Genomic DNA, 27,286 nt, shown 5'->3' with positions numbered 1-27,286 from the left:
CATGCGTGATGACCCCGGCGGTAAAATGTCTGACCGTGATAGACGGCACCTTTCTTGAACTACATCCACTAAATTACTCGGAGATTTTACTTAATTTGAGAGAAACTGTTTTATTCTATGTGTACTTGAAGGCTTAAGCAAATTCTCGGGTACCCAATTCCTTTCAAGATATCATTGTGGAGGGCCGATGAGCGAAAACAATGTGAGGCGAGATTGGACTCGCACCTCGGACGTCCGGTGAACTTAGTTCATGGTTTCTGGGGTAAGGGATGACTTTCGGCAAGCGCACGTAGCCCGAAACCCGCAAATCCGTGAATTTAACATTTCGTACGAAGAAGCTCTCCTGTTATCTATTCCTGTCTTTGCGTTCAACGTTGAATATGCGGAGAGACGTGAGGATCCTGTTAGTTGGGGAACGTAAGTGCAAAGTCTATGCAACTTTTTCATTACAGAACTTGGGATGTGTACACTGATATAGCTAGATTGGTTTACCTTTTAGGGGATTCTAAAGTTGAGAGTCGAAATTATTCTACTGAAAACTGATGATTATCGTTTGCATAGCTGTGAACGATTTGTATCGTCTTAATTTTAATGACCATCCGACCAACATTTCACACCAAGAGCTATACATAAAGACAATCCACGGGCACACAGTATTGTACCATAGACCCTCGAGGGTCTATGATTGTACATAGCATTGATGGGACATGAAGCTAGAAACTCCGTTTCTAGTTTCATGGTTAAAGACGACTGCAAATTAGTGGACACACACATTTCGTTGCGAATTACAAGGAATGTTCTTAGGGCGTTCTAAATAACCCTAAACCTAACCTAAACCTTACGTTTAACAATTCAAACAAAATTTATCTGTGTCCACTTATATTCAGTTTCACCGCATTTTTTGAACCATGATAGCGGCTCATGGAGGTAGAAGAGAGACCCACTTCTGCCTCCATGATTTACATAGAAGTTTAAGGATAATGTGTTTGAAATATTGATACTATTGTGTAAAGGTTGTGCAGACCTTTGATGACTAACATTACATCTAAAATTCAAAAAAAATTTCTTTACAGAATTCAGGACACTTCTGATGAGGTATTAAAATGTCACGTGTGTATTAAAGATGAACCATAGGCACAGTGGAACATCTTCCGTTCCACTTTCTATGCAGAGAGTGAGCTTATGGCTGTGAGTGTACTCGTAAGATACACCAAACTTGGTTGCATGACTGTGGATAGACATTGAAATTCAGGACATATATTAATAAAATAGTTGTCAAATAGGAACTTATCCTGTAATTCTCTTTATACAGGTGTTATTGGGTGCATTTTTACACAGTGACAAAAGAAAAGGCCATAGAAAAAGATGACCATTTGATTTTTTTAACAGATGCGCATTTATTATCTGTACAGTAAATGGCATTTGCCCCAGATTCATTTACCTGTTGAAACTCCTTGTGGAGCTCAATTTTTTATGAATTACATGATCACTTCACACAAAAGTCATTATTTTACTATATTTACTCTTTAGTATAGATAGTGATATTTTGTCATGTGTTTCAAGATGTATTCCCCAAAGGCCAGCAATACAGTCTTCAGGAAAGAAGGCCGTATTTCAGGTCTAAAATTTAAAGCTACCCTGGTGTTTGTCACCACAATCATTATACCTGTTGATGGCTTGAATTTTATGATGTTTGATTTTAAGAAGTGTATTTACCAGCACTACCACAAGGTTGTTGTCCTGAAGCAAAAGCCTACAAATTGTGCAGGCAAATAAATTTGGCTCTCCTAATGATAATAAATTTATATTTAAATTCCATGAGCCATATGCAGACGTCTTAACTGTAAATACAAGTACTTTTTACTGCAGTTTGTGTCAACAGCTTATCATGAAAAGGAAAGAAACATGTATGATTTAGCTACAGTTGTGAATCCTTGAAACGTAAATGTTTCATCTATACATAGTTGATTTGCCAACCTTCTCTGTGGATACACAAATATTCTCGCTAGTTCGAGAGATTTGCTTATTTCCCATCAGTCGTCAAATACGTCGTCAGTCCTACTATATATATGAGCTTAGTTATTGAGTCGGCATATCTACACAATCATATCCATTATTGCTGTCTGAACAGTAAAACTACTGTTACCCAAGGTTGAACTATTCAAACAAAAGCAGAGCTATCTGTTGACACCAAAACAATGCACATCCCCTCATAATGTGACCTAATACCAGAGAAAGAAACATATGCAATGAAAAGCCTGTTATCTATCTATGTGATAAAATCAGTCATTTTATGTTTTTATGTGTCTGTGTCCTCCGATGACACGATCAATCAGACATTGTTGTCTTTGGTATCCTAAGTGTCACAATTTACGTGCACAAATTATCAGAGACAAGATTTGACCTGAACACCTGACAAACAAGCACCTATTAGAAGTGCCTAAGGATGTAATATACTTTGCCTTACAGCTATAAGGTTGGACTTGCAGATATACTTGCTGAAATTGGTTAACTTTGAAATATCAGTAAATAATTCAAATTTTGAAATGCAGTACATGACAACATATATTTACCCTTCTGATAAACATATTTACCAAATTCTTGTGCATCAAGAACAATTTTATTTCTGTTCTACATGGACCTACAATGTCCAACAAAGAACTGCTGGCTTACTACATAAACTATCAGTGACATGTCAAAATGCATAATATTCACATTTTTGTAAATGGGCATTTTGTTTTGTTGCATGTGTTTCACATACATACTTGTGAAATCCAAGGAATTGTTTCCTAGCAACCAAACCTATTGCCAAAGTAAAAATCTGTGTTTTTTCAAAAGGTATGTATGTTGCATGTCAACCCTATGCTGGCCTATCAGTGATGACCACTGGAGATCAAAGGTGTTCAGGTTAAATCTCGTCTCTGATAATCTGTGCACGTAAACTATGACATATAGGATGCCAAGGATACACATGTAAACAGGAGGCATGATCTGAAGCTTCCACACAATGGACTAGTTTTTCTCAAATGCATAGTCACAAAATAGAATTATTAACACACATTCTGACATGTACTCCTTTTGTCAATTGAATCCTTATAGTTTATCAAAATTGTTCACAAGGTTGTCACATTTGACAATAAGCCACAAGGTCCATTTAACCTGTAGGTATGAGCAATGACCTTTGAAACTGACCAAATATGCAGTTTCTAGAACCAGAATGCGTATTGGCTGTTGCAGCCTGCAAGTTCTTCACCTTCCAGTAAACTAAGCTCACGTGAGACAAAAAAGTTGAATCTTAATACTTTCACCAAATAATAAAATTTTAAGGAGTGATAAGAAATTGCATGGTATACCGCAATAATAAATGTGTTTGCATGTCCTTAAGGTTAGACAGACATGCTCGGAAAGAAAACATCAAATTATTGAAATTATTAAAATGGAAATAAAAGAGTTACATAAACAGATATGTTTACCTTTTCTTATGGAGGCACAACAGTATAAATAAACTCTTGCGCTTTATACACGTTGACAGTAGTGATAAGTAGGAAACAGGATATTACTATCACAATACTGACAGTGTTTAACTCTTAGCCATTACAGACGACAAAACAATTGTCCTTTATTGTCTGCTTTCAATATTATTTTGAATGGAAAATTCCAACATTGATGTGCCTTGCATTTTTCAATGGGAAGAAAATATTTAATCTGGAGATCATTGTATGATCAATGTATGATCTGAGAAAAGTAAACACTGACAGATTCTGCTTGGTAAACTTTTGTGTGGGAATGGAGTTTAGGCTCTGATAAAATGCTTTTTTCAGTAGTTTGTTTGATAACAACCACACAATTCTGAAGTATATGGTGCATTGTTTTGATAACGCTTGATTTTCAACTTTCAGCTGGAGTTGGGAAAACATCCCTCATACTGTCCCTTGTGAGTGAAGAATTTCCAGAGGAGGTCAGTAACACCATGTGTATATATATCTTTTGTACAATTTGGTGACAATTACGTGAATAACAGACTTTTCAATACTAAGTCTTGTATAATGAGACTACCATTTACGGTAACAAGATCTGCACTGTACAACATGTATAATAATAAACTACAAGGTTTGTGAAAAAAATGGCATACGATGTGAAAAAAAACATTTTTCTTTGTATTTCAAAGTCAGTCAAAACTTAAATCTATCCATTTAATTCTGCAGCAATGATCTGATTGTGTTTTCCTCTAGGTACCAGCTAGAGCTGAAGAGATTACCATCCCAGCAGATGTTACACCAGAGAAAGTCCCCACTCACATCGTAGACTACTCAGAACAAGAACAGGATGAGGAGGCTCTTGAGGAAGAGATCATGCGTTGTCATGTCGTCTGTGTTGTCTACGCGGTGGATGAACAAGAATCCATTGGTCAGATCACCGAGAAATGGCTACCATTTATAAATAAGACATTAGGCCCAGATCACCAAGTGCCTGTCATTTTAGTGGGCAATAAAGCTGATCTGTCAGAGCTCAGCAGTATGGAGAGCATCATTCCTATTATGAATGAGTTTGCTGAAGTGGAGACTTGTGTTGAGGTAGGTGCTATATTGTTAATAATTTCCTTCCATCAAGAACTTTCTTGTTGAGTGAGTGGCTGCCAGTCTGCTTAGGAGGTGCTATGCAGCTGAGATCAAATACTGTGCAATCCACATAAATATTTTAAAAGATATATTAAAAATATATTTTGATTAAAAATATATTTTGAAAACTAGACCCTTTTATATTGTCCTCTATAAATTATTTCAAGTTGCTACCTTGTATGTGGTACAGTTTGAAATTGATCAGTAAACTGTGAAAAATATATTATACTGAAACAATGAATCAGTCCACTGACTTAAATTTTGTGATCTCTCTATGTTTGAAGTTGAAAAATAAGTTGTTAACATGTATCTTTTTCTGTTACAGTGCTCTGCTAAAACATTAAAGAATATATCCGAATTATTTTATTATGCTCAAAAAGCAGTATTGCATCCTACAGGACCACTTTACTCTGCGGAAGACAAGGAGGTGAGAAACTTGTGATAACATTTGCAAATTATTCTGTTTTAATGGTGACATACCATCACCCAACATTCGAATGATAGTGAAGGAATCATGTTGTCAAACTATGAAGACTGTTATTAAATTTGTTAATGTAAACTCATCTATCTTGTAATTAGTGTGTCAATCCTGATCTTGATGTCTTTTGTCTCTTGTTGTTTTTCAGTTGAAACCAGGTTGTAAGAAAGCTCTATGCAGGATATTTGCCGTCTGTGATGGTGACAATGATGGCATTCTTAATGACTTTGAGTTAAACCTCTTCCAGGTAAAGTCACTTCAAACCTTCTTTACTTAGACTGTGATGTCTTCTCAAAAAAGAAAACTGGTTTATTTTCACATTGCTTACATAGCTTTGACTAGATTGCATAAAGTGTTTTAAATGACGAAGAAAAATAAATAACATGTTATTGTTTTCGTAGAAACGCTGTTTCAATGTTCCTCTACAACCCCAAGCTTTAGAAGATGTGAAAGCTGTGGTGAAGAAAAACATTACTGAAGGTGTACAAGATGATGGCTTAACACAAATAGGTAAGATAGCAGTATGTTGAGATGAGATCTTTGGCAAAATCTAATTTTCTGCTTGCTCTTATATAGGATAGTCCTGCTTGCTCTTATATAGGATAGTGTCTTAGCAGTGTGTGAAATTGATTTTTACAGAATGATTGTGACAAACTGGTTGTATTACAAACAATCTGAAAGATCCTCATCTTCAACTCTGACTTAGGTTATCAAAAGGCACAAGTTTAGAGTGATAGCATGCAGTTATTGTGAGAGCAGCTGATGCTGAAAGATTGGATTGATCTTAGCATGGTATTTAAGAAACCATAAACCACAGCATGAATGTTCATTTTGAAGCTATATATTTCAGAATACATGTATTTATAAATCTGCTCATGAAGTGCTCACCTTGAACATACAAGCAGACAACCTTGAAATGGAATCTAACAGTTCCCATTCTTTTCATTTGTTTTTCCTATCCAATCCATTATAGGATTTCTTTTCCTGCACACATTGTTCATACAGCGAGGTCGACACGAGACAACATGGACTGTATTGAGGAAGTTTGGTTATGATGACAATTTAGAATTAACTGCAGAGTACCTTTATCCAAGGTGAGTGCAATATTGATTTTCTTTTTCAAGGTTGTTTTGATGGTAGTGGTAAGAAAATATTGATGTTCACACAAACTTATTGCATTTCAAAGGAGAAGAAACATGAAAGGTGAAATGTTAGAGTGGCATGTGTATCACATCTCTTGAAAAGAACGGAATGCAAGGTTCAATAAAGGTGCTAGATAGAAATGCTAGGATTTTTGGACATCTCTTTGCCACATTTTCAGTAAGTTCTTCATAGTTGGTCCTTTTCAGAACCATGGAGTTTGTGTGATCTTGTAATGGGTCGTTCATACAGTGTAGATCAAACATGAAGCACAAAGAAAAAAGTTTTGCAATAGCTTGTTGGCAATTTCAAAGTTCACGATCGCTTGAGTAAAATTTGACTTATCTTTTTTATCAACACTTAGTTTCAAGGTTATGTTTTCAGGCTGTTGCTATTTGTTAAATAAATTGTACAAGTCACAGTGAAATCTCTATTTGAGAGACTGTCTATATTTGTTGAATAGTGTCTACTGGTTTGTTGTTTCTGCACTCAAATTACTCTAACTACACAAGATAGAATAACAATAAACCAGTTCACAAAGATTTTCAAAGAGTGCTTTCATTAAAATATTTTGATGGCAACATTCTTATTTGTGAAAATTATTGCAGGCATGAAGTAAACTCCCCAAGAAGCAATAAATGAGGGGGGAGAGGAGGGGGTGTTATATATGCAAAAATATGCATTGCTTTGGAAGTGAAGACACTGTCATAAATATCAATTGAGCTGCTGAATGTGCTAGTGAATGCCTGTCTAATCCAGTTGTGTTTAGCCTTATCATATAATAAATAGTGTATGATACTCACTAACCTTACATGTATGTAAACTGAATTTTCAAGTACACTGTGTGATTTTCCCCACTGATTCCCAGAATTCAAGTTCAAACATTTATTATTATCTATAATGATATTATAGCGGCTGCTAGTACTGTACTAGCTGAATACTAGCTGAATACTAGCTGAATACTAGTACTGTACTAGCTGAATATTAGATGAAATTCTGAGGCAATCTTATCTCTGATAACAATGTGTGCTTGTAACGGTATCCTTCTTATTGAGACTTTGACCTGATCATCAAGACTGATTTTACTCCAAAACTTGTATTCTGGTATCAGAGACTATTTTTAAATCTTGTAAATCAGAGTCTTCTCACATTTAGAATCAATTCTGTGCCAAAAATAACTGTCCTACAGGGTGTGTAGAATTGTCAGGAAATGATATTTTATTTCATGAAAATGACATGAAACACAAAAACTTTGAAATGCTTATCAATTTTAACTTTTCACTGAAATAGTTTGAGAATCGATAGAACCAAGATATGTTTTCTTTGAAAGTTTAGGAATTATGAAGTCCACTACTTTGTGTGTACCAGTACTCTTTGGAATTTTTACTCCTATTTCAGTGTAGCACCCATCAAGAGAGAGTTTAGGCAAGTCAGAAACAAACAATCTAAAAAAATCTAAAATTTCATAGCGATGCTTGGACAAGTTAGAAAAAAAATCCTGTTCTTTATAATAAACTTGAAATAATCATTTTAATAGTTGAAGTTGTTTTTCTGTTCACAGATTAATGCTTGGAAACGGCAGCTCCACAGAGCTCAGTCACTTAGGATATCAGTTTCTGACTATGATATTTGAAAAATATGACCGGGTAAGCTGTCTGTTCATCTGATATGTATCAATGCCAGGACATGAAGATATTCATGTTCCCAGGCGAAGATGTCACACAAGGTCTCCACATAACCTGATAATATGAGTAGAATTAAACAGAATAATGCAGTCATTATCATTGATTATACTTTATGGCAGGATTCTTTGCAAATATTTTGCAAACACAAAAGACACAGACTCTTGACTGCGATGTGGGTGCTGAAGCGTACTGTGTGAAGATTTCTGAACAGTTTACAGAGTAGATGTATTTGTTATTTGTCTTTCTCTGGTTATATCACAGGACAAGGATAATGCATTATCGCCAACAGAACTTGAGGGTCTGTTCTCAACATGCCCTATCAATCCATGGGGTCCTGATGTCAACATGACTGTGCCAACCAATGAAAAACATTGGATTACATTACAAGGGTATCTAGCACAGTGGACGTAAGTTATCAAACTCCATTTTATAATTGCAGCAATTTCTGTAAGAGCAATGTTTTATAATGCTTTGCAATATCCCACTTTGTTCAGATGCTCACTTTCATTGCAGGGATTTCTCCATAAACAGTTGGCAAAGAATAAACTCTAAAGTATTATGATGTGCAGTAATCCAAAGAATCACAGTTTAGAAGTGGATATACTGCATAGAGAAATTGCCAACAATAGTGGCTGCAGTGGTCAACCCTATTTTTTCTGCACATAAGCCAGTTACCAGGTTGAAAAACAGTGGTTGTGGATCAAAGTATGCTGCTAGAAAAGTAAAAGTATCACTTTGATGTAGTCATAATAGAATGTAGATATTTTCCTGGTCAAACCATTGTATTACAAATGTACATGTATATCCTCTATGATCATCTGACATACAGGGGTTAGGGTTAGTACTTCAGTTATTGCTCAAAGTGTCAACATAGTGTTTTACATAACATTGCTTCATTTGGTTGTTCTGTACAGGTTGACAACACTGCTTGATGTTCACCGTAGTTTAGAGAATCTGGCGTATCTAGGGTATCGCTATGTGATGGCCGAGCAAGACTCACAGGCATCAGCAATAATAGGTTGGTAATAATTACACAGAAATATAGCCTCTGGTTCTGTTATTCAAATATATCTGCAGTAGTCTTTTCATGAAGGTTGATGAATCTTGTGCGACTCACAGACAAGAGAAGTGTTTCAGCCATTACCTGTTCATTCATCTGTTTTTTAGCTCCCATAGCCATATGTATATATGGCAATGGAAGCTATTCTTATAGGCTAGGAAAATGTCTGTATGTCTGTATGTCTGTATGTCTGTCCGTCAACATCAAAAACTCCAAAACCGCTGCACATTTCATCTTGATATTTGGTGTGTACATGGATGATGGGCTGTAGATGAGATTTTGTTCAAATGAAGTTGTCATTGCCAAAAATATGCAAATTAGTGCCAAAAAAGGCGTTTTTGGTAAAAAATCTCCTTCTTCATAACCGCTGGTCAGACAGCTTTGATATTTGGTATACAGGTCCCTAGGGATAACCCAACTTGGATTTGTTCAAATTGTGATGAAATATGCAAATCTGTATTTTTAAGGAATTTTTTTGTCATTTTTGGTCAAAAATTTATTTCATCAAAACCGCTTGTCTGACAGCTTTGATATTTGGTATACAGGTCCCTAGGGATAGCCCAACTTGGATTTGTTCAAATTGTGATGAAATAAGCAAATCTGTATTTTTAAGGAATTTTTTTGTCATTTTTGGTCAAAAATTTATTTCATCAAAACCGCTCGTCTGACAGCTTTGATATTTGGTATACAGGTCCCTAGGGATAGCCCAACTTGGATTTGTTCAAATTGTGATGAAATAAGCAAATCTGTATTTTTAAGGAATTTTTTTGTCATTTTTGGTCAAAAATTTATTTCATCAAAACCGCTTGTCTGACAGCTTTGATATTTGGTATACAGGTTCCTACAGATAAACTAAATATGATATACAGAATATATTATGAAATCTGCAATTTTGTATTTTTGGTGCAATTTTTGCCATTTTGGTCAAAAAATGTGTTTCTCAAAAACTACTTGTCTGATGCCTTTGATATTTGGTATACAGGTTCCTGGGGGTTCTCTTAGTGTGATATAGTGAAATTTGATGAAATCTTCAATTTTTGTATTTTTGGGTCAGTTTTTGCCGTTTTTGGTCAAAATATTTGTTTCTCAAAAGTTACTCATGTGATAGCTTTGATATTTGGTATACATTTTATACATAATTATGATGAAATCATCAATTTTGTATTTTTGCAGCTAATTTTGCCATTTAGGTCAGGCCATCCTGAAATGAGCTATCAAAGATCTCAACCTTCTTCATCAATACATATGTCACAAAACGTTGCTCTCTTCATAACACAGCAGAGCTCTGTCGACTATTGGGTCGTTTGTTAGCTCCCATAGCCATATGTATATATGTTTACAAGTTTACATTTTATTGAAAATCTCAATAGCCACTGAGCAGATTAGATGAAAAATTAGCATGTACGTACTTTGGGCTGACCTGAAATGATTGTGCACATCTTGGGTCAGTATCTTGGACTTGCTATTTTTCATGAATTTTTTTGTAATTTTCTCCCATTTTTGGTCAAAAAATCTTCTTCTCTGAAACCACAAGTCTGATTGATTTGAAACTTGGTATGGAAGTGCATAGGAGTGACCTTTCTCAAATCTGGGCAAATCGTGGTGAAATTTGCATATTTGCATTTTTTGGCTATTTTTTTCATTTTTGATCAAAAATTTTTTTTAACTCTGAAACCACACGTCCGATTGAGTTGAAACTTAGTGTAGAGGTTTTTACGGGTGACGTCAGTAAGATTTGATCAAATTCTGGTGAAATTTGTATAATTTTATTTTATTGGGGGAATTGTTTATATTTGTGATAAAAAAATCTTTTAGCTTGATTTTAGCTTGTTTTGATAACTATATGGGAGCGACCAGTGACATTGTCACTATTTTTCCAATCATGGTGAAAACATTTCTGTGGCCAATATTTCCACTGTTTGGTCAACAGCGTCACAACATGAAACATGATCTTAATCTGAAAGAGTTTACTTTAGTTGTCTTTCTTACAAGGTGCTTTTTATCACAACTGGAAGTTGTGATATAGAGGTGGTTTCAACCGGTGTTTGATGTCGTCCATTTCCGTAAACGACAAAAAGTCAAAAACTGCTGAACAGAGTGTGTTGATATTTGATACTGATACATAGACTGGTTCCAAGGTTCCAATTCCGAAAAATGGAGCCAAACGGAGCGCCGGTTAGATAGTTTTGGGAAATTTCTAACCCCCCTTTTTATCTAATTGATTTTAGGGGTCTTTCATACATGTAGTTTTGGAATGTACACCAATCCTGCATTGTGGACTGTTTTATGAGTTGTTGAACAGAAATGAGGTTTTGATGAATGTTAGAAATATGCAGGATGGCTGATTCGAAGTATAAGAGATTTCTATGGTCTTTTGGGCATCAAAAGCATTAAAAGAAACATATTTCATAGTTTAGATTCTCACTTTTGAGATGACCCTAAGCATTTGTTATGTAAACATCCTTGAGTCAATATACAGACTTTGACATTCCAGAGATTAAGTATCCACAACCTCACATGTTACAGTCTTTCACTACAATGGTATGGCCCAAACCCATTGTTATCAATGGAGAGTGTGGACCTGTCTACAGGAAATTGGGGGTGAACAGGTTAGACAATGACGTTACAAGTTGTAGGTTAGTTATCAAGGTAGCACCAGCATAGAGTCCTGAGCATCTGTCCATGTGTTCTCACAGCAAATTACAGGGAAAAAAATTATTTGAGAAGTTTCTCTCCTTTAAATAGAAGTATATTACAATTTAAACCTGTCATGGATAGATTGCTCTCAAATGATCTGAAACACAGTTATTGCCCATTAGCAACAAATCTGTAGCAAGATTTATGTAAAGTTCATGAACTTACACAAGGTATTAGACAAAAGATGACCATGACTTTTCAACTTTTCAACATTTATTTCATTCAGATTTCCTCAGTTTAGTGTATAATTTTGTAATCTTAATTACTGTCAACTTAGCTTTACTAACTTATTCATACCTCATTATTCTTACACTACTGTTATACCTTATAACCACAAAATTTCAAGAGATGCATATATGATTGTCACTTAACAAACAATTTACAAATATGTCTTCTGCTTTTTCTCCATATACATATACATATCTCTTTTCTCATAAAAATGAGCTTAAAATCGCAATGTGAAAAATAGTCTTTCAGCTATATGTTGCTCATTGACTTTGTGGTCTGTCTAATTCACAGTGAGTGTGGTTGTTGATAAATGCCGATAATACTTGGCGGTCATTATGTCCAAGCGCCATTGGCGGTATTTTTTAACATAATGACCATAGGTCATTATCACAACTGGAAGTTATGATATAGGGTTAGCTTCAACCGGTGTGGGACAGTGTCCATTTTCCGTAAACGACAAAAAGTCAAAAACCACTGAACAGACTGCATTGATATTTGGTAGAGATATTCAGACTAATTCCAAGGTTCCGATTCCGAAAAATGGAGCCAAACGAAGCAGCGGTTAGATAGTTTTTGGAAATTTCTAACCCCCCTTTAACTAATTGATTTTAGGGGTCTTTCATATATGTAGTTTTGGAATGTACACCAATCCTGCATTGTGGACTATTTAATGAGTTGTGGAACAGAAATGAGGTTTTGATGAATGTTACAAATATGCAGGATGGCTGATTCAAAGTATCAGAGATTTTCATGCGCTTTTGGTAATAAAATTGATAAAAAACAACATATTTAATGTTTTAGATTTCTCACATTTGTTATGACCCTTAACATTACAGACTTGATGACATAACTAGCTGCTGGACCTGTTTACTGGCGCATTGATTTAAAGACAAAGATCGTTTTATTTTGTAATAAGGACGTGTGATTTCGTAAAACATAGTCTATTAGCCTGGAAATGTTATTTTTGCGAATATTGCTTACCCCACTGACAAACAGTGTGGTTTGAAAATGGCTGGAATTCGCTACTTCGGGACTTTGTTTTCTGTGTGCATTTACTGACAAACTCCAAACCCGCAGCACCTACCCATTCAGTATTTCATGTACAGGTGTACCCAGAGATAGAGTAGTTTCACAATGTGCCAGTTGTGATCAAGTGCCATTGGCGCTATTTTTTGGAGATCTCAGTTGTTACGTAATTCCCTGTGGAGAAAATTTGATGAAATTTTATGTCACGGAAGAGAATAATAACTACACACTTATGAAATGTTTATACCCCTTATAGGTTTTCATTGTGTCATCAGTACCATTAAATTTTGGCTTTGCATATTTTAGGGGTTCTTGCACTGTGCAGGGTTAATGTGGAATGTGCAATCATGGAATGAATATGCACTTTGTAAGTGATGGAGAATGGGAGTTCCAACAGGTTTAAGTTTGAAATGGTCTGTTAGTTTTTCAAAATTACATCATCCTGATAATGTAGAAGGAGGATGATTCTTCAATGATCTCTGTGAAACTGACCAATATCTCTGTGCAGTGATACACTTACTAACTGGTATCATTGACACATATCAAATAGTAAACTGATCATTTTGACCATTCTATGCAGTCACTAGAGATAAGAAGATAGACAGAGAGAAGAGACAAACAACTAGGAGTGTATTTTTCTGCAATGTGATTGGACCCAGGGGTGTTGGAAAGACAGCGTTCCTTCAAGGCTTAGTCCACAGGGATCTGGACACTCAGAGGGATCTCAACAGAGAACACTTGTCCAAGTTTGCTGTCAATACTGTGCAAGTATATGGACAGGAGAAGTACCTCCTGGTAAGTCTTGTCTGAATTGTGTGGATACTGTTGAATGTGTCATCGTTGGGAATTGAAAACTAGGCCTTGTGAATGAATGCACATTAAAGTTAACCCTTTCCACCGATATGTTTTTGTGCAAACCCATTGGTATCAAACTGTGAGCATAGACCTGTTTAAAAGGAATCACTGAGAATAATTTAGGTTTTTGATGGTGAGATTCTGAGTTCAGATGCAATCTGGAAGTACATACCATTATGAATATGTAAAATATGGACATTTACAAATCTGCGCAGTACATGCAATTTTAGCACTTACAGTTGCATGATTAGTGTTCCAAATTACAGTGCCATTGTGCATGGACTAGTTTAAGTTGTTTATTTTGTATCCTCTCCGTACAAGACAAACTGATTTCAGAGTGTTTGAGTCACCTGGTTAAAAACTGAATACATTTTGTTCCATTCTTCAGTTTCAGCTTGTCGTTTGTGTTACAGGGGATATAATTTCTTAAGGGTATCAGCAATGTACACAGAAACAGATTTTCACAAAAGAACGTGTAGGAACCCACATTCTGATGACACAGTCATATCCACAGACAGTGATGAGAAAGTACACAAAAAATGGTCAACACAGATATTGATATCAGAAAATACCTACCACAGTACCACATGCATTGCGTGGTGATACATTCTCAGATATTGATAGCAATTGGCACACAAGATGCCTGGAACACCAATATGTGCATTCTGATTTCAACATGGCTAAAAAAATTGGTTGAACACTCAAGTGCATACGAGTAAACATGCAAGCAAAGATACTGATGACAGTTTCAAGAATATTTATAATACTTGGCTTTGTTTATGTACACTTCTTTAGCTCCATGAGATTGATGTTGGCATATCGGATAGACTTTCAGATGAGGATTTACAGTGTGACGTGGCCTGTCTAATCTATGACATCTCAGATCCTAGAACATTTGAATACTGTGCAAGAATGTACCTTGTAAGTAGACAATTATTTATACAGGGATCTATAGTAAACTGTTTAGTATGTGATCTGCACAAAGGATATTGAGACATGAACTACAACGTAACTAGGGATGATAAATGCGGCTGACTCGCAGCGTGTTTGCAAGGTTATATCTGATTGGTCGATTGTCACTATTCACAGCCACTTAGGGAGTCTATTTGTATTGTTTTCATTATATTGGTAAGATTCGGCTACCCAATTGGATAACAGCTTCGAAATCGCTGCGAGTCGGCCCGATAAATGAGCAAGGTGTAAAGCTAAGAATACTGGGTGGCCTTCCTGGTCTGCTCTGGTTGTACAGTTTAGTGAATTATTTTTATTGATTATGCTCATTACACTCAGAATATTAGATTGATATTGCAATGAAGTATAAACTGCAACTTCTTTCAGTGCATCCAAAAAATATTGATGCATGCAAAAAATCTTTAAAGCAGCCAATTGATATCTAGTGCTCTGGCTAAAGAAGCCAGATTATGCAGTTGACCCTATGAGGGCGCTGTCATGGGAAAATTGAACACAGCCTCTGGAACCACTTCTCTTCCACAGTACAATGTTGTCAATTTGACTTAATGTCTGTTGCTATCTTTCAGCGTCATTTTCAAAAGAGTACCGTGCCGTGTCTGTTTGTTGCCTCTAAAAGCGACCTGCATCCTGTCAGACAGGACTACGAAGTCCAGCCAGCCCAGTTCTGTATGGAGCACAAACTACCACCTCCCCAGACACTCAGTGTCGTCGGACGAGTAAACAAAGACACTTACATCAAACTGGCCACATTAGCAGCATACCCGTAAGTACACATGCTCCCCTTCGAGTATCTTCCCACCCCCTACCCTCCCCCTCCCCCCTAATGGCATGACCAGAACGTGGCCTGGCAGCTTGTGTTGTGTGTGTATGAGGTTTTGTGGGTTTCTCAGGGCTGTGGCTATGCTGTGTCAGTGCACGGCAGTGACCGTGGTCAATGTCATGACTAAATAACATAGAATACTAATGGTGGAAATACGTAGATATTATTGTGTGCCTTGTGGATATGGTCGGGGTTCACTGGATGACTGTAGATACTGAATTCCCATTTGTATGTATGCCTGTGTTAGGCATGGCACAACAATTTTGTTACGGTTGGAAAAGTGGGAACTGAAAATCCAAGTAACTTTGATTTTGGCATCCACTACACTGTAGTATAATCATGTACAAAATTTAATTGTATTTCAGGCAAATTTAAGAATTTGCCAGTCAATATTTAAGCAATAAAGCTCACCCAGCAACGGTATACCACAAGATTTTGACCAATTCACAACATCCATGCACGAGCGATAGCAAGTGCATAGATGTATATAGAGTGAAATGGTCAAAATCTTGTGGTATACCGACACTTGATGTGATTTATTGCTATCATATCATAACAGTATATTGAAATTGAAATGTCGGCATTGAACGTCAAAAAAGGATTTTTCCTCTTAATGAGAGCTCGTGTGTGTGCAAATCGTTGTATATCACGAATATACCACGGTTCTTTTCACGTCTGGACCAATCAGATCGCTGTATTTTCACCATCAATATACTGGTATGATATAACATAGAACATTGAACAAAAAGACTAATACATCTTGGGTAAAGGTCATTGCATGAGAATATTTTTTGTCATAAATTTGATATTAAAGTGCTGTAAAGATTGCAAATCCTATTTTTTCACCAGATTAGAAGGTCACACATGCAGAATGGGAATTCAAGAACTCTTTTGTGACTGTCATCTTTTTACTAACCTTGCATGGAACACTTTTGTCAGGATGTATTTGTTTGAGTGTCTGTGTGGGTACAATAAGGGGAAAAAAAATCACATCGCAACCATCATTTGCCTGTCATCTCATCCGTTTCTTCTTCACCCATGATTTCACGTAAAGGAAACCCCTTCCCCATCATTTCATTTATACCATGTTAAAAAATATGTCAACCCTTGAAGATATCGGTGGATCTGCCTTGTTGTTGTTTATGTTTACTGTTTGACTGACCATCTGACTGCATGTCTTATTTGTTTGTTTACTATTTCAGTATCGTCAAAGGTGTACATGTCCTTCACCCAGCAGCAGTTTGGGTCAAATCAAAACTGAGAGACGCCTTCCCACAAAGGTTACCAACCCTATACATTTTCACAAACAGCAACGTGCTCTATCTTGCTTGTTGTTTTTTCCCTTTTTTTTTATTGGTTACGCAGTAAAAGCATGGCCTGTTTTTTTATTGTTTTCCATTTCAAAGATTAACACTGTACTGTTGTGGCTGTTTCTCTAAATTCCCTTATTTTTTAAAAAGAAGTGAGTAGTGTGGAGAAAAGAGTATCGTGGTATCAATCTGTGAAGCTTGTATTGATCAAGACACTGAAAAAAAGTGGGGTGTTTTATCATTTGGTTGACTTCATCCTTAACTCTGTGTGAGCTGTAAAACTGACCCATAAAAGAAAAGTGAGTGAGAGTATACCAAGATAAAAAGCAAAACAAATAATAATAAGCGTTTTAAATTGTGGGACTTTGCCATGTTTCTGTTGAAAACTTAAAAGGAAACTTTGAAATAAATTTTTCACTTTTTAGTGCTAAGTGATTTTAGAGGTATCGAAAAGACCTTCAGATTAGAATTCTCAGTCTTACCACTCCTTTAAAGTCCCAGAAAATCCTTAAAAAATAAGATTTATTCCTGTAAAGTTCTGAAAAATTAAAAAGCCATCCAGACTTATTGAAATCATTAAATCATGATATCTTAATGTAAAATGATGTATAAATAAGACACCTTTAAAATGGTACGTTGGACCTCAAAATGTCTTTGGAAAATTGCTGTGTAAAGTCCTTGAACTTTAAGTGATTCTGATCAGTGTATGGACCCTGAAATATCAGTAAAAATTAAAGTCCATTTCCATCACACATAATTTCTTTGTGTGGTAAGATCTTAACTTATCAGGGATGTAAGCCTTCATGATCTTCTGGTATTTCACCAATCATAACAGCCTAGCTATTCAGGACAAAGAATTACCCCAGTGTTGATACAATCTCTAAAAGATTCAAAGTACAATGTAAATTTAAGCCAGATAGATGATGTTCTATCTGCAGTGGGTACTTATTTACCTCAGAGTCCCTTTAAATAGAGTACAGGTAACTGCATATGCCAACCAACAATAACAGTTGAAGAGCACATTATATATGCCCTGTGAAATTAATGGAAGTTGTTGACAACTTTACAGGCAAGCATGGGCACTGTGAAGCATGGCAATGGTGATATGTATATATCACTGCATTGGTAGAATGCTCTCTAATTCCCCTTATGTTTTTATTTCAGCTACACAGCACAACTTGCATGGGTTATAATATGTATCCAAGGGAAACTAATAACTAAACTATGTCTAATACTTTGTGTTGATTAATTTTATGTTACTTTTATCCATTCCATCAACATGCCTTTGTTGCTGTCGGTAATTCTTCGTGTTGGCTGATGCGTAACTGTGGTCAGTTAGAACTGTGATGTGGTGTATGTGTGTGTGTGTGTGTGTCGTCTTCATGACCAGAGTAGCATTGTTATCGATGTTTGTTTGTCTGTTTGAGATGTAATCCCCATACTGATGCCACTAATTTTTTCCAATGTAAATGAAATAATTTGCCATGTTTTATTGTCTGGTCAACAATGTTGCCATGGTGTTTATTTGTGATATGTTTACGTATTATAATGGACAAGAGATTCATTTATACTCATACAATCCAAATCATTTAGGACATCAGTAAAATGTTTTTAAATGTAAATAGATTTAATTTCACATAATGGGTAACATAAAGTATGTTGGATCTTTAGAGAACATTGTTAGAAGTTTCTTAGTTCTCATGTACACTATAGAATTCAGTAGGATTTTTAAAAATTTGCAAAACCATCATCAGTGTTTCACAGAATGGCAATCTTTTCTGTAAGATTTCTGACCAATAACAAACAGAAAATGTAAAATTCTATTTGCCACTATGTGTTTCTGACTTCTTGGTGGTGATTAGGACTCAAAGACTTTCGTTATTTATAATTCCTGTTACCCCTCTCGAACAGACCAATCCTATAAAAACCTGCATGCTATAAGCAAGATGGTACTATGCACTCAGGGAGTCCATTTAGATTCATAATCTCCTCAGAGCAACCACTTTCTTACTCTGTGCACATATTATCAACTCACGGTTTAAAGCACACAAAGTAGGCTGTTGTTTTGGCAGCTAATGTCTCCCCTGCACCCTGTACTTGCATGTCAGTCCCTCTATCTATTTTTCGCTTCTAACTTCACTTCTCACAATCAGCTTTTATATCAGAGTAACACCACTCACCTGGTCTCTGTCCTCGGTTGCCTGGATAAAAAACTTGAAATGACAAGAACTTCCCATTTGTCTGACATAGAACAGAAAGGATTTTTTGAACAAGGAGTTCATTCTGATCAGGGCATTTAAACCATTAACACAATTGCACAATTCAAGTAATAAATGACTTCATGAGACTAATTCTCCCTCTGACGCAGTTCCCTCTAATGCTATCTGTAACTTCCCTTTCTCTCCAATACATTTTATACATGGCGTGTCCTTTATGAGTTGAGGTGTTCTCTATGTGTTCTTAGGCACCCTACAAATAATCAATATCACTGGCCATGGTTTAAATTTAATCACCTTGTACTTGAGAATGAATTTGTACAAATAGAAGTAATGTGACCTTACAGATGGTACATCATTTTGCAAAAATTTCAGCTTGTTGTCAAATTAGATAAATCTTAACTTAGTTGTTAAATTTTAATACCTGTCAGTCTGCTGCTATTATTAATTGCCAAATAATGATCTGTGAAGGTTGGTTTAGGTTAAATCTGATATGTTTGTGTAAGCCAAATACCCAGATTGTTTGATCTTCAATTTTGAGACTGCAAGATTTTATATGCATGATTATTCCGCATGCATAGATAATGAATCATTATAACTTTATTTGTATGCTCAAACAATTGCCATTAATACGCTTTGCAGAAATTAATACATATATAATAAGGATATGAAACATAAGTTGCAACCCTCAAAGTACAATCCTTGAAATATTTCAGTAATTCCAAAACAAGTTTGTTTTGCACTTGTTAAAAAAGTGGAAATATGAAGTCTTGGAATTTGAATGTCATTTGCTCCATGACAACCTGTGAAAATCATGCAACGTCACTTCTATTGTTTGGTTGCTTCATTCCTCAACACTTTGACCTCCTTTCCTAATCAAACATCAAAGTTTGTGTAAGGTCACGCCGATACTTGCCATCGGCGATAAGGATAACAATGTACTTCAGCAAGAAGTGGGAAGTGTATTGTTGGTTTTTTGACAGGTAGTAATTACCTGGGTAGAAACCAGGGGAAAGCTGGGGGGAGTCCGGATCTCACCCGGTGATATTGTCTCTGGCCTAAGAGGAAGACCAGATAAATAGAATTTGACACAAAAGTATCCATTGCGTGCAGCAGTGTTCCCAATAACCTTTGACCCTGTGTTCAACCTCTGAATGTGGTGCCATCCCCCATGACTTTGTGTTGTCCTATCACATTTATGCTACACATCGGAATGCAATGTTTTTTGTTTTCATACAAAACTAGTTTCTGTTCTCTATTCTCTTCTTCTTTTTTTTTCCTCATTGGCCTGGAGAATCAAATATTTGCCTGCAGAGCATGCCTTTTGAACTATTTCACTGTTTACTTTGTGGTATCACTAAACTTTAAAATCAAATTAGATAACTGTTGAATGCATTCAACATGTTCAGTTGTAAATAGGCTTTGCTCAAAGTGGACTGTACAGCGGCTGTCTTCATGGTGCTGTCCTTGTGCAATTCTTAGAGATTTGAATGCTGAGTAAATTACATGAAATAGAAACACAGCTGCATTTATTTCTGCCTTTATGGCCATTGAATTTGTTGCTATGCCCAGTTTGTTTACGTGTACCCAACATGAACATTGAAAAATATTCGATAAATGTAATATTTCAGTCTAAACTTCCGTATTTGGATTAAGTAATTACCTCTACTAATTTCATGATGAGAATCACTGAATTTTCATTTCTCTCATTCTTTTCTACCTTCTGTCTATCAGACACATGGGAGGAATACAGATGAAGAAGAAGAATGTATGGATTTCGGCAGGTGTGTGCGCTGCGGCAGCTGCCGTCTTGGGATTCATCCTCTACAAAGTTGTCAAGACATCCAATAGATAATGTCTGCTGCCAGCCAGTTTTTACCCCCTCTCTCAAGATATCCAACGGAAAATTCCAGTGCCCAGCCTTGTTACTACACTCATCAAGACATTATACAGTAATACCAGGGGTCACTCTGTCAAAACAGCCTGTATATAATGCCAGTGGCAGTGTCTGCCTTCTCCAGACTTCAATCAGATAGTGCCAGTAGCCAGTCACGTTATTACAATCTTCAAGATATCACTTATGCCAGTCACCAGCCATGTTATCCCCATCAAGATGTACGATAATGCCAGCGGTGTATGTGGTGTTACTACCCTCTCAAGACATCCAAGACATAACACCAGTAGTTGACCGTTTTATCCCTCACAAATCATCCAGCAGATACTACCAGCAGACATGTTACCCCTCAACTATTGTGTGAATTAGTTTAGTTTCTGTGTGTGTGCAGTCAGTCGGGCTGTGACACAAAGTTTCATAAGTTCATATTAGGTGATACACTAGACAACCAAATTTTCAGATTTGAACCTCCTCATTTCATGTTAATACTGTTTTTTGCAAGTTATGCAGGTCAGGTTGTCATATAAAAGTGTGAAAAGTAAACAGTTACCGGTATTACAATGTCCTGAAATGCAATTGATAAAATTAAGAACTTCAGGGTTGACATTGTTTAAGAGGAGTAAAATTGTATGAGTTGTTCATATTGTTACATCTGATTGGCCAATGTCAAGTCAGGTGATCCTCCTGATAAATCATCAGAGAAACATGCAGTCTGATTGGCCAATCATAGTCTCATATTACAATGTTACATTTTTGGCACAGGCAACATGATTGGCCAAGTCAAGTAACAAAATTTGAATTGGAAGTAGTCAGCTACAGAAGTAGCTGTTAACTGATTTGTGAGAATCTTCAATCACACAAAGCAACAGTTGCAACTTATATCTAATGTTCTATAAATATGAGATTTTCGCTCATGAATGCTCAACGTAACTGTGTGGAAATGCGCATGCTAGCAGATATGCTACAATTGTTAAACAGATACCCATCGATTTTAACCACAAACACATGCATAGCAAAACATTGTCCATGTATCAGTCTTACAGTGGCATGAAGCCTTCTCTGACTTGACACAGTATATCAATTATTTCTACAGCGTTTGAATATGATTCACTATCCGTGAATTATCCATATATCAACATGACACAGTATTTTCCATGAATTGTCAATCACTCACCAACAGCTCAGGATTTGCCACTTTTCTGTCATGTCAATGTGAATTATGTATCACAAATATTCTACATCAGGCATATACGATAATATGGTTAAATTTCTTTGTTGTTTGAAATTTAATCAAACACAATATAATTTATTAATCTTATTTTCCATATTTAGCCCAAAGGATTGATATTTTTGTCTTTTTAACAGAGGTGATATCAAACAAAATGAACTCTTTTCTCATTGTTGTCAGGTTAGGTCTTTAGAGTTCTCTTTAGTTTTCAGGAATAGGGCCACATGATTCATAGTGAGAAAATACTGCATAACCGTCAGGAAAGGTAGGGGTAATTTTATCAATAACGCCAGGTGTGTGAAAAGTACAGTCATTTTAGTCAACGAAATGGTTTTTAAAACAAAACTTGCTCACAAATAGATCAGATACTGTTTTGAGTTTTTAGCTCCCATAGCCATATGTATATATGGCAATGGAAGCTATTCTTATAGGCTAGGGAAATGTCTGTATGTATGTATGTCTGTATGTCTGTGTGTCTGTATGTCTGTATGTCTGTCCGTCAACATCAAAAACTCCAAAACCGCTGTACATTTCATCTTGATATTTGGTGTGTACATGGATGATGGGCTGTAGATGAGATTTTGTTCAAATGAAGTTGTCATTGCCAAAAATATGCAAATTAAGTGAAAAAATGTAAAAACAGTCAAAATTGAAAAAACTCAATAACCACTGAGCAGATTACATGAAAAATTAGCATGTAAGTACTTTGGGCTGACATGAAATGATTGTGCACATCTTGGGTCAGTATCTTGGACTTGCTATTTTTCATGAATTTTTTGTAATTTTCTCCCATTTTTGGTCAAAAAATCTCCTGCTCTGAAACCACAAGTCCGATTGATTTGAAACTTGGTATGGAAGTGCATAGGAGTGACCTTTCCAAAATTTGGGCAAATCGAGGTGAAATTTGCATATTTTTAGTTTACACGTCCATAGACTCCCATGTATAAGGCAGATCTCCATAGACTCCCTTGTATAAGGCCACGAAAAATAAAAATTTAGTTTCTCATCATATTCATATTGCAAAAAGGATGCAGTGACACAATTTTTAGTCCCCACGGATGAAGTCCAGTGAGCTTATAGATTGGGTCATGTCCGTCTGTTCGTCCATCCGTGAGGCCATCCGTTCACGCAGATATCTCGGATATTTTGACAAAATGTCATGTGACCTTGATGACCTTTGATCTCAAATATACATATTTGTCCATAACTCAGTAACCACAAGTGCTACCACCCTTCATATATGGTATGATGGGACAGCTTATGACGCCACATATTGTACCTCATTAATTATGCACATATCTAATTTTGAGCGAGCCAATAGAGCTAGAGGTCTGATTTTTGGTATATAGGGATAACTTAGCAAAACAATTTTTTTGACAAAATGTCACGTGACCTTGGTGACCTTTGACCTCAAATTTACATATTTGTCCATAACTCAGTAACCACAAGTGCTACACCCTTCATGTATGGTATGATGGGACAGCTTATGACGCCACATATTGTACCTCATTAATTATGCGCATATCTAATTTTGAGCGAGCCAATAGAGCTAGAGGTCTGATTTTTGGTATATAGGGATAACTTAGCAAAACAATTTTTTTGACAAAATGTCACGTGACCTCGGTGACCTTTGACCTCAAATACACATATTTGTCCATAACATAGTAACCACAAGTGCTACACCCTTCATGTATGGTATGATGGGACAGCTTATGACGCCACATATTGTACCTCATTAATTATGCACATATCTAATTTTGAGCGAGCCAATAGAGCTAGAGGTCTGATTTTTGGTATATAGGGATAACTAAGCAAAACAATTTTTTTGACAAAATGTCACGTAACCTCGGTGACCTTTGACCTCAAATATACATATTTGTCCATAACTCAGTAACCACAAGTGCTACAGCCTTCATGTATGGTATGATGGGACACCTTATGATGCCACATATTATACCTCATTAATTATGCACATATCTAATTTTGAGCGAGCCAATAGAGCTAGAGGTCTGATTTTTGGTATATAGGGATAACTTAGCAATACAATTTTTTTGACAATATGTCACGTGACCTCGGTGACCTTTGACCTCAAATATACATATTTGTCCATAACTCAGTAACCACAAGTGCTACACCCTTCATGTATGGTATGATGGGACAGCTTATGACGCCACATATTGTACCTCATTAATTATGCACATATCTAATTTTGAGCGAGCCAATAGAGCTAGAGGTCTGATTTTTGGTATATAGGGATAACTAAGCAAAACAATTTTTTTGACAAAATGTCACGTAACCTCGGTGACCTTTGACCTCAAATGTACATATTTTTCCATAACTCGGTAACCACAAGTGCTACACCCTTCATGTATGGTATGATGGGACAGCTTATGACGCCACATACTGTACCTCAATAATTATGCGCATATATCATTCTGAACGAGCCAATAGAGCTGGATGTCTGATTTTTGGTATATAGGGATAACTATAGGAGAGAAATTTTTCGACCAAATGTCATGTGACCTCGATGACCTTTTACCTAAAATATATGTTTATGTCAATAAATAAGTAACCACAAGTGCTATGTCCTTTGTATTTAGTAGGATGGGAGACCTTATGACAACACACGCTTTACCTCATTAATTATGTACACATCTAATTCTGGGCAAGCAAATAGAGCTAGAGATCTGATTTTTTGGCATATAGGGATTAATTAGCAATATAATTTTTTTTTCAAAATGTCATGTGACCTCGATGACCTTTGACCTTGATTATACATATATATGCATATTTCAGTAACCACAAGTTCTATACCCCCCCAATTTTGATAGGATATTAGACCTTAAGATGTCACATCTTGTACCTCATTTATAATGCGCATATGTATTTCTTGGCTGGCCAATACTGCTAGAGGTCTGATCTTTTTTCCCGATTTAGAACCATAACTTAGACATGCCTCATGTGTTTCAAATTGGGAACAACGACATAGACCTATGTGCCCATAGATCTCAACATATACACTCCAGTGATACTTCTTAATGACCACATTTTCCTGCCCCATCAAGACTAATACTCCTATTACAAGTGGGGACTATGTCATTGTAAATGACTTGTTGAGTTAATGGTTGTATCACAGTATTCGATATATCTAATTCTGTATTTTTTCCATTTTATATTCTGAATAATTACATTAAACATATTTCACTGTACATTTCATTTAAGTATTTTCACTTCATGCACTTTATCCCTTTCACACATGTTCAAATATCTGACCAGAGAACAAACACTAAATAGTCCAGGATGGGAGCTACAGTGTCATTGACGCTATTTTTTTTTAATGCCATTTAACGTTTGATTGAATTTCCAGATGAAAATGCTTGTTTTTCTTTTTAATATGACCCATTCATGTGTTTTGCAGTAAGTCCTGTCTTAAATAGGCAAGCAGTCAAACTAAACACTTTCTTTTATGCAAATTCCATTCCCCCATTGGTCAGAGAACCAAGAGAGTTTGACAGTTTTGTGTCCCAGACTTTGATGATGTATTCCATGATATGCAAATTCCTTAAAGAGTTAGGACCAAGATTTCTCTGGATGCTTGGATGCTGAATCAGAATTTCTGCCAATTTTTCCAGAGAATTGCAGAGAACAAGTGTTTTTTATTGTGTGCATGCATAGCTGTTCCAAAAAAGGAGACGAAAGTCTTTTACCAAAAATTTACTAATTTTAAGTTGATTTTTTGAATTTACCTTAACAAAGATGCAATTTAGCAAAGATGCTAGCCATGTTAATGAAAATGTCTTTTTAGAGATAGATGAGTAGAAAATGGCAATGATGAGAATCAAGCAAATTGTCCAAGCTCCAAAGACAAGGTCCACTGCAGGCACATTTGCATAAGTCTGTCAAAAGCACTCATTGGTTGTTCCTATCCCTCAGTCTGATTTGACAAGTGGTACCGGACTCATCCAATGAAGTTCATTTATGAGACTGGCTGATAATCCACACAATGTGTGGTGTCATTTCTTATGACAGAACTTGAATCTGTTGCTTGAGTACTGAAAGCAGGCATAGAAGTAGATAGGGTACATCTCCGTTGAGTGCATTGATTGCCTGGAGAGCTTATTATACTGTTAAACAGCAAAGTATAGTTGAAAATGTGATGTCCATAATCTCTGGTTGAAAACTGTCCTTCTTTGGATTGGATACATACTCCATGTTTGAGAACATAGTTCAGATAGATATTAGGATAGCTGCCTTTGAAATTCAGGAAAATTGGAGTTTATATTAATGTCATAAGGTACCAAAACTGTTTACCACACATGCACACAAAAAAAGTCAATTTCGTCATTCCCATAATTTGGTCAGATTATTTTTATTGAACAAGTTTTAACTCTGCATCAACTACAAAATTCTATGGGCACCCATTTTCAAATACAGCAGACATTAACAGGGCAAAGCAGTCTGTCTACATGTAAATAATTCAATTTGGAACCAATGGAATTCTACTGACATCACAGCTCTGTAGACACAGAGAGAGTTTGAATCCAACATTGTTACAAATTTTGATGCCATTTGCCTATGTTGTGGATCAGTCATTCTGAAACTAGAAAATGAAATCTAAAACATCTAGTGTGCAGCTTTTAATTCTTGTTCCTTTGCTCAGCCGAAGTTGTTTAAACTCAAAAAGGTCATATGAATGCACTTGACAGAAAAACATATTTTACGTCATATTTTCAAGCCAGTAGAATTTTGTTCCGCCAAGTGTAGGTGCTTCCTTTGCATGGCAAGATATCACTGTTCTTAGTAAGCATAAAAATCATAACCTGGGTACTCTTCAATTCAAAGCAACCAACATGTTTAGTTTTATTGATATATCTGACAGCCCAGAGGTCATTATGGCCTCATAGCCTCTGACACATGACCTGGATTCGATTTGAACTCCTTATCATTGCAGTGTGTGTATAGTTCAATGAAAGAAGAAATGTAGTGGATATTTTTTACTGGTGTAATTGAAGTACATTTTATCAATGGAAAATAAAACATGATAGTCTTCACTTCAAA

General features: G+C 36.1%; 1 protein-coding gene across 2 annotated transcripts; it reads left to right on the top strand.

Annotated features, from left to right (window-relative positions):
- On the top strand, positions 1 to 27,286 carry LOC139151913 (mitochondrial Rho GTPase 1-A-like). 2 transcript variants are annotated; one of them, XM_070724955.1, is made up of 15 exons: positions 1 to 417; positions 3,900 to 3,958; positions 4,233 to 4,574; positions 4,945 to 5,046; positions 5,246 to 5,344; positions 5,499 to 5,607; positions 6,071 to 6,191; positions 7,799 to 7,883; positions 8,184 to 8,329; positions 8,837 to 8,940; positions 13,514 to 13,728; positions 14,584 to 14,709; positions 15,327 to 15,523; positions 16,783 to 16,860; positions 20,841 to 27,286. In XM_070724955.1, the coding sequence occupies exons 1-15, from the start codon at positions 381 to 383 to the stop codon at positions 20,959 to 20,961; spliced, it is 1,941 nt and encodes a 646-aa protein (XP_070581056.1). In that variant the 5' UTR covers positions 1 to 380; the 3' UTR covers positions 20,962 to 27,286. The 2 variants fall into 2 exon arrangements, with proteins under 2 accessions (XP_070581056.1, XP_070581057.1); XM_070724956.1 differs by lacking the exon at positions 16,783 to 16,860.

This window comes from Ptychodera flava, chromosome 15 (assembly GCF_041260155.1).
Source record: "Ptychodera flava strain L36383 chromosome 15, AS_Pfla_20210202, whole genome shotgun sequence".
NCBI lineage: Eukaryota > Metazoa > Hemichordata > Enteropneusta > Ptychoderidae > Ptychodera > Ptychodera flava.
The sequence above is the reverse complement of the archived record's forward strand: the minus strand, read 5'-3'. Positions and strand labels throughout refer to the sequence as shown.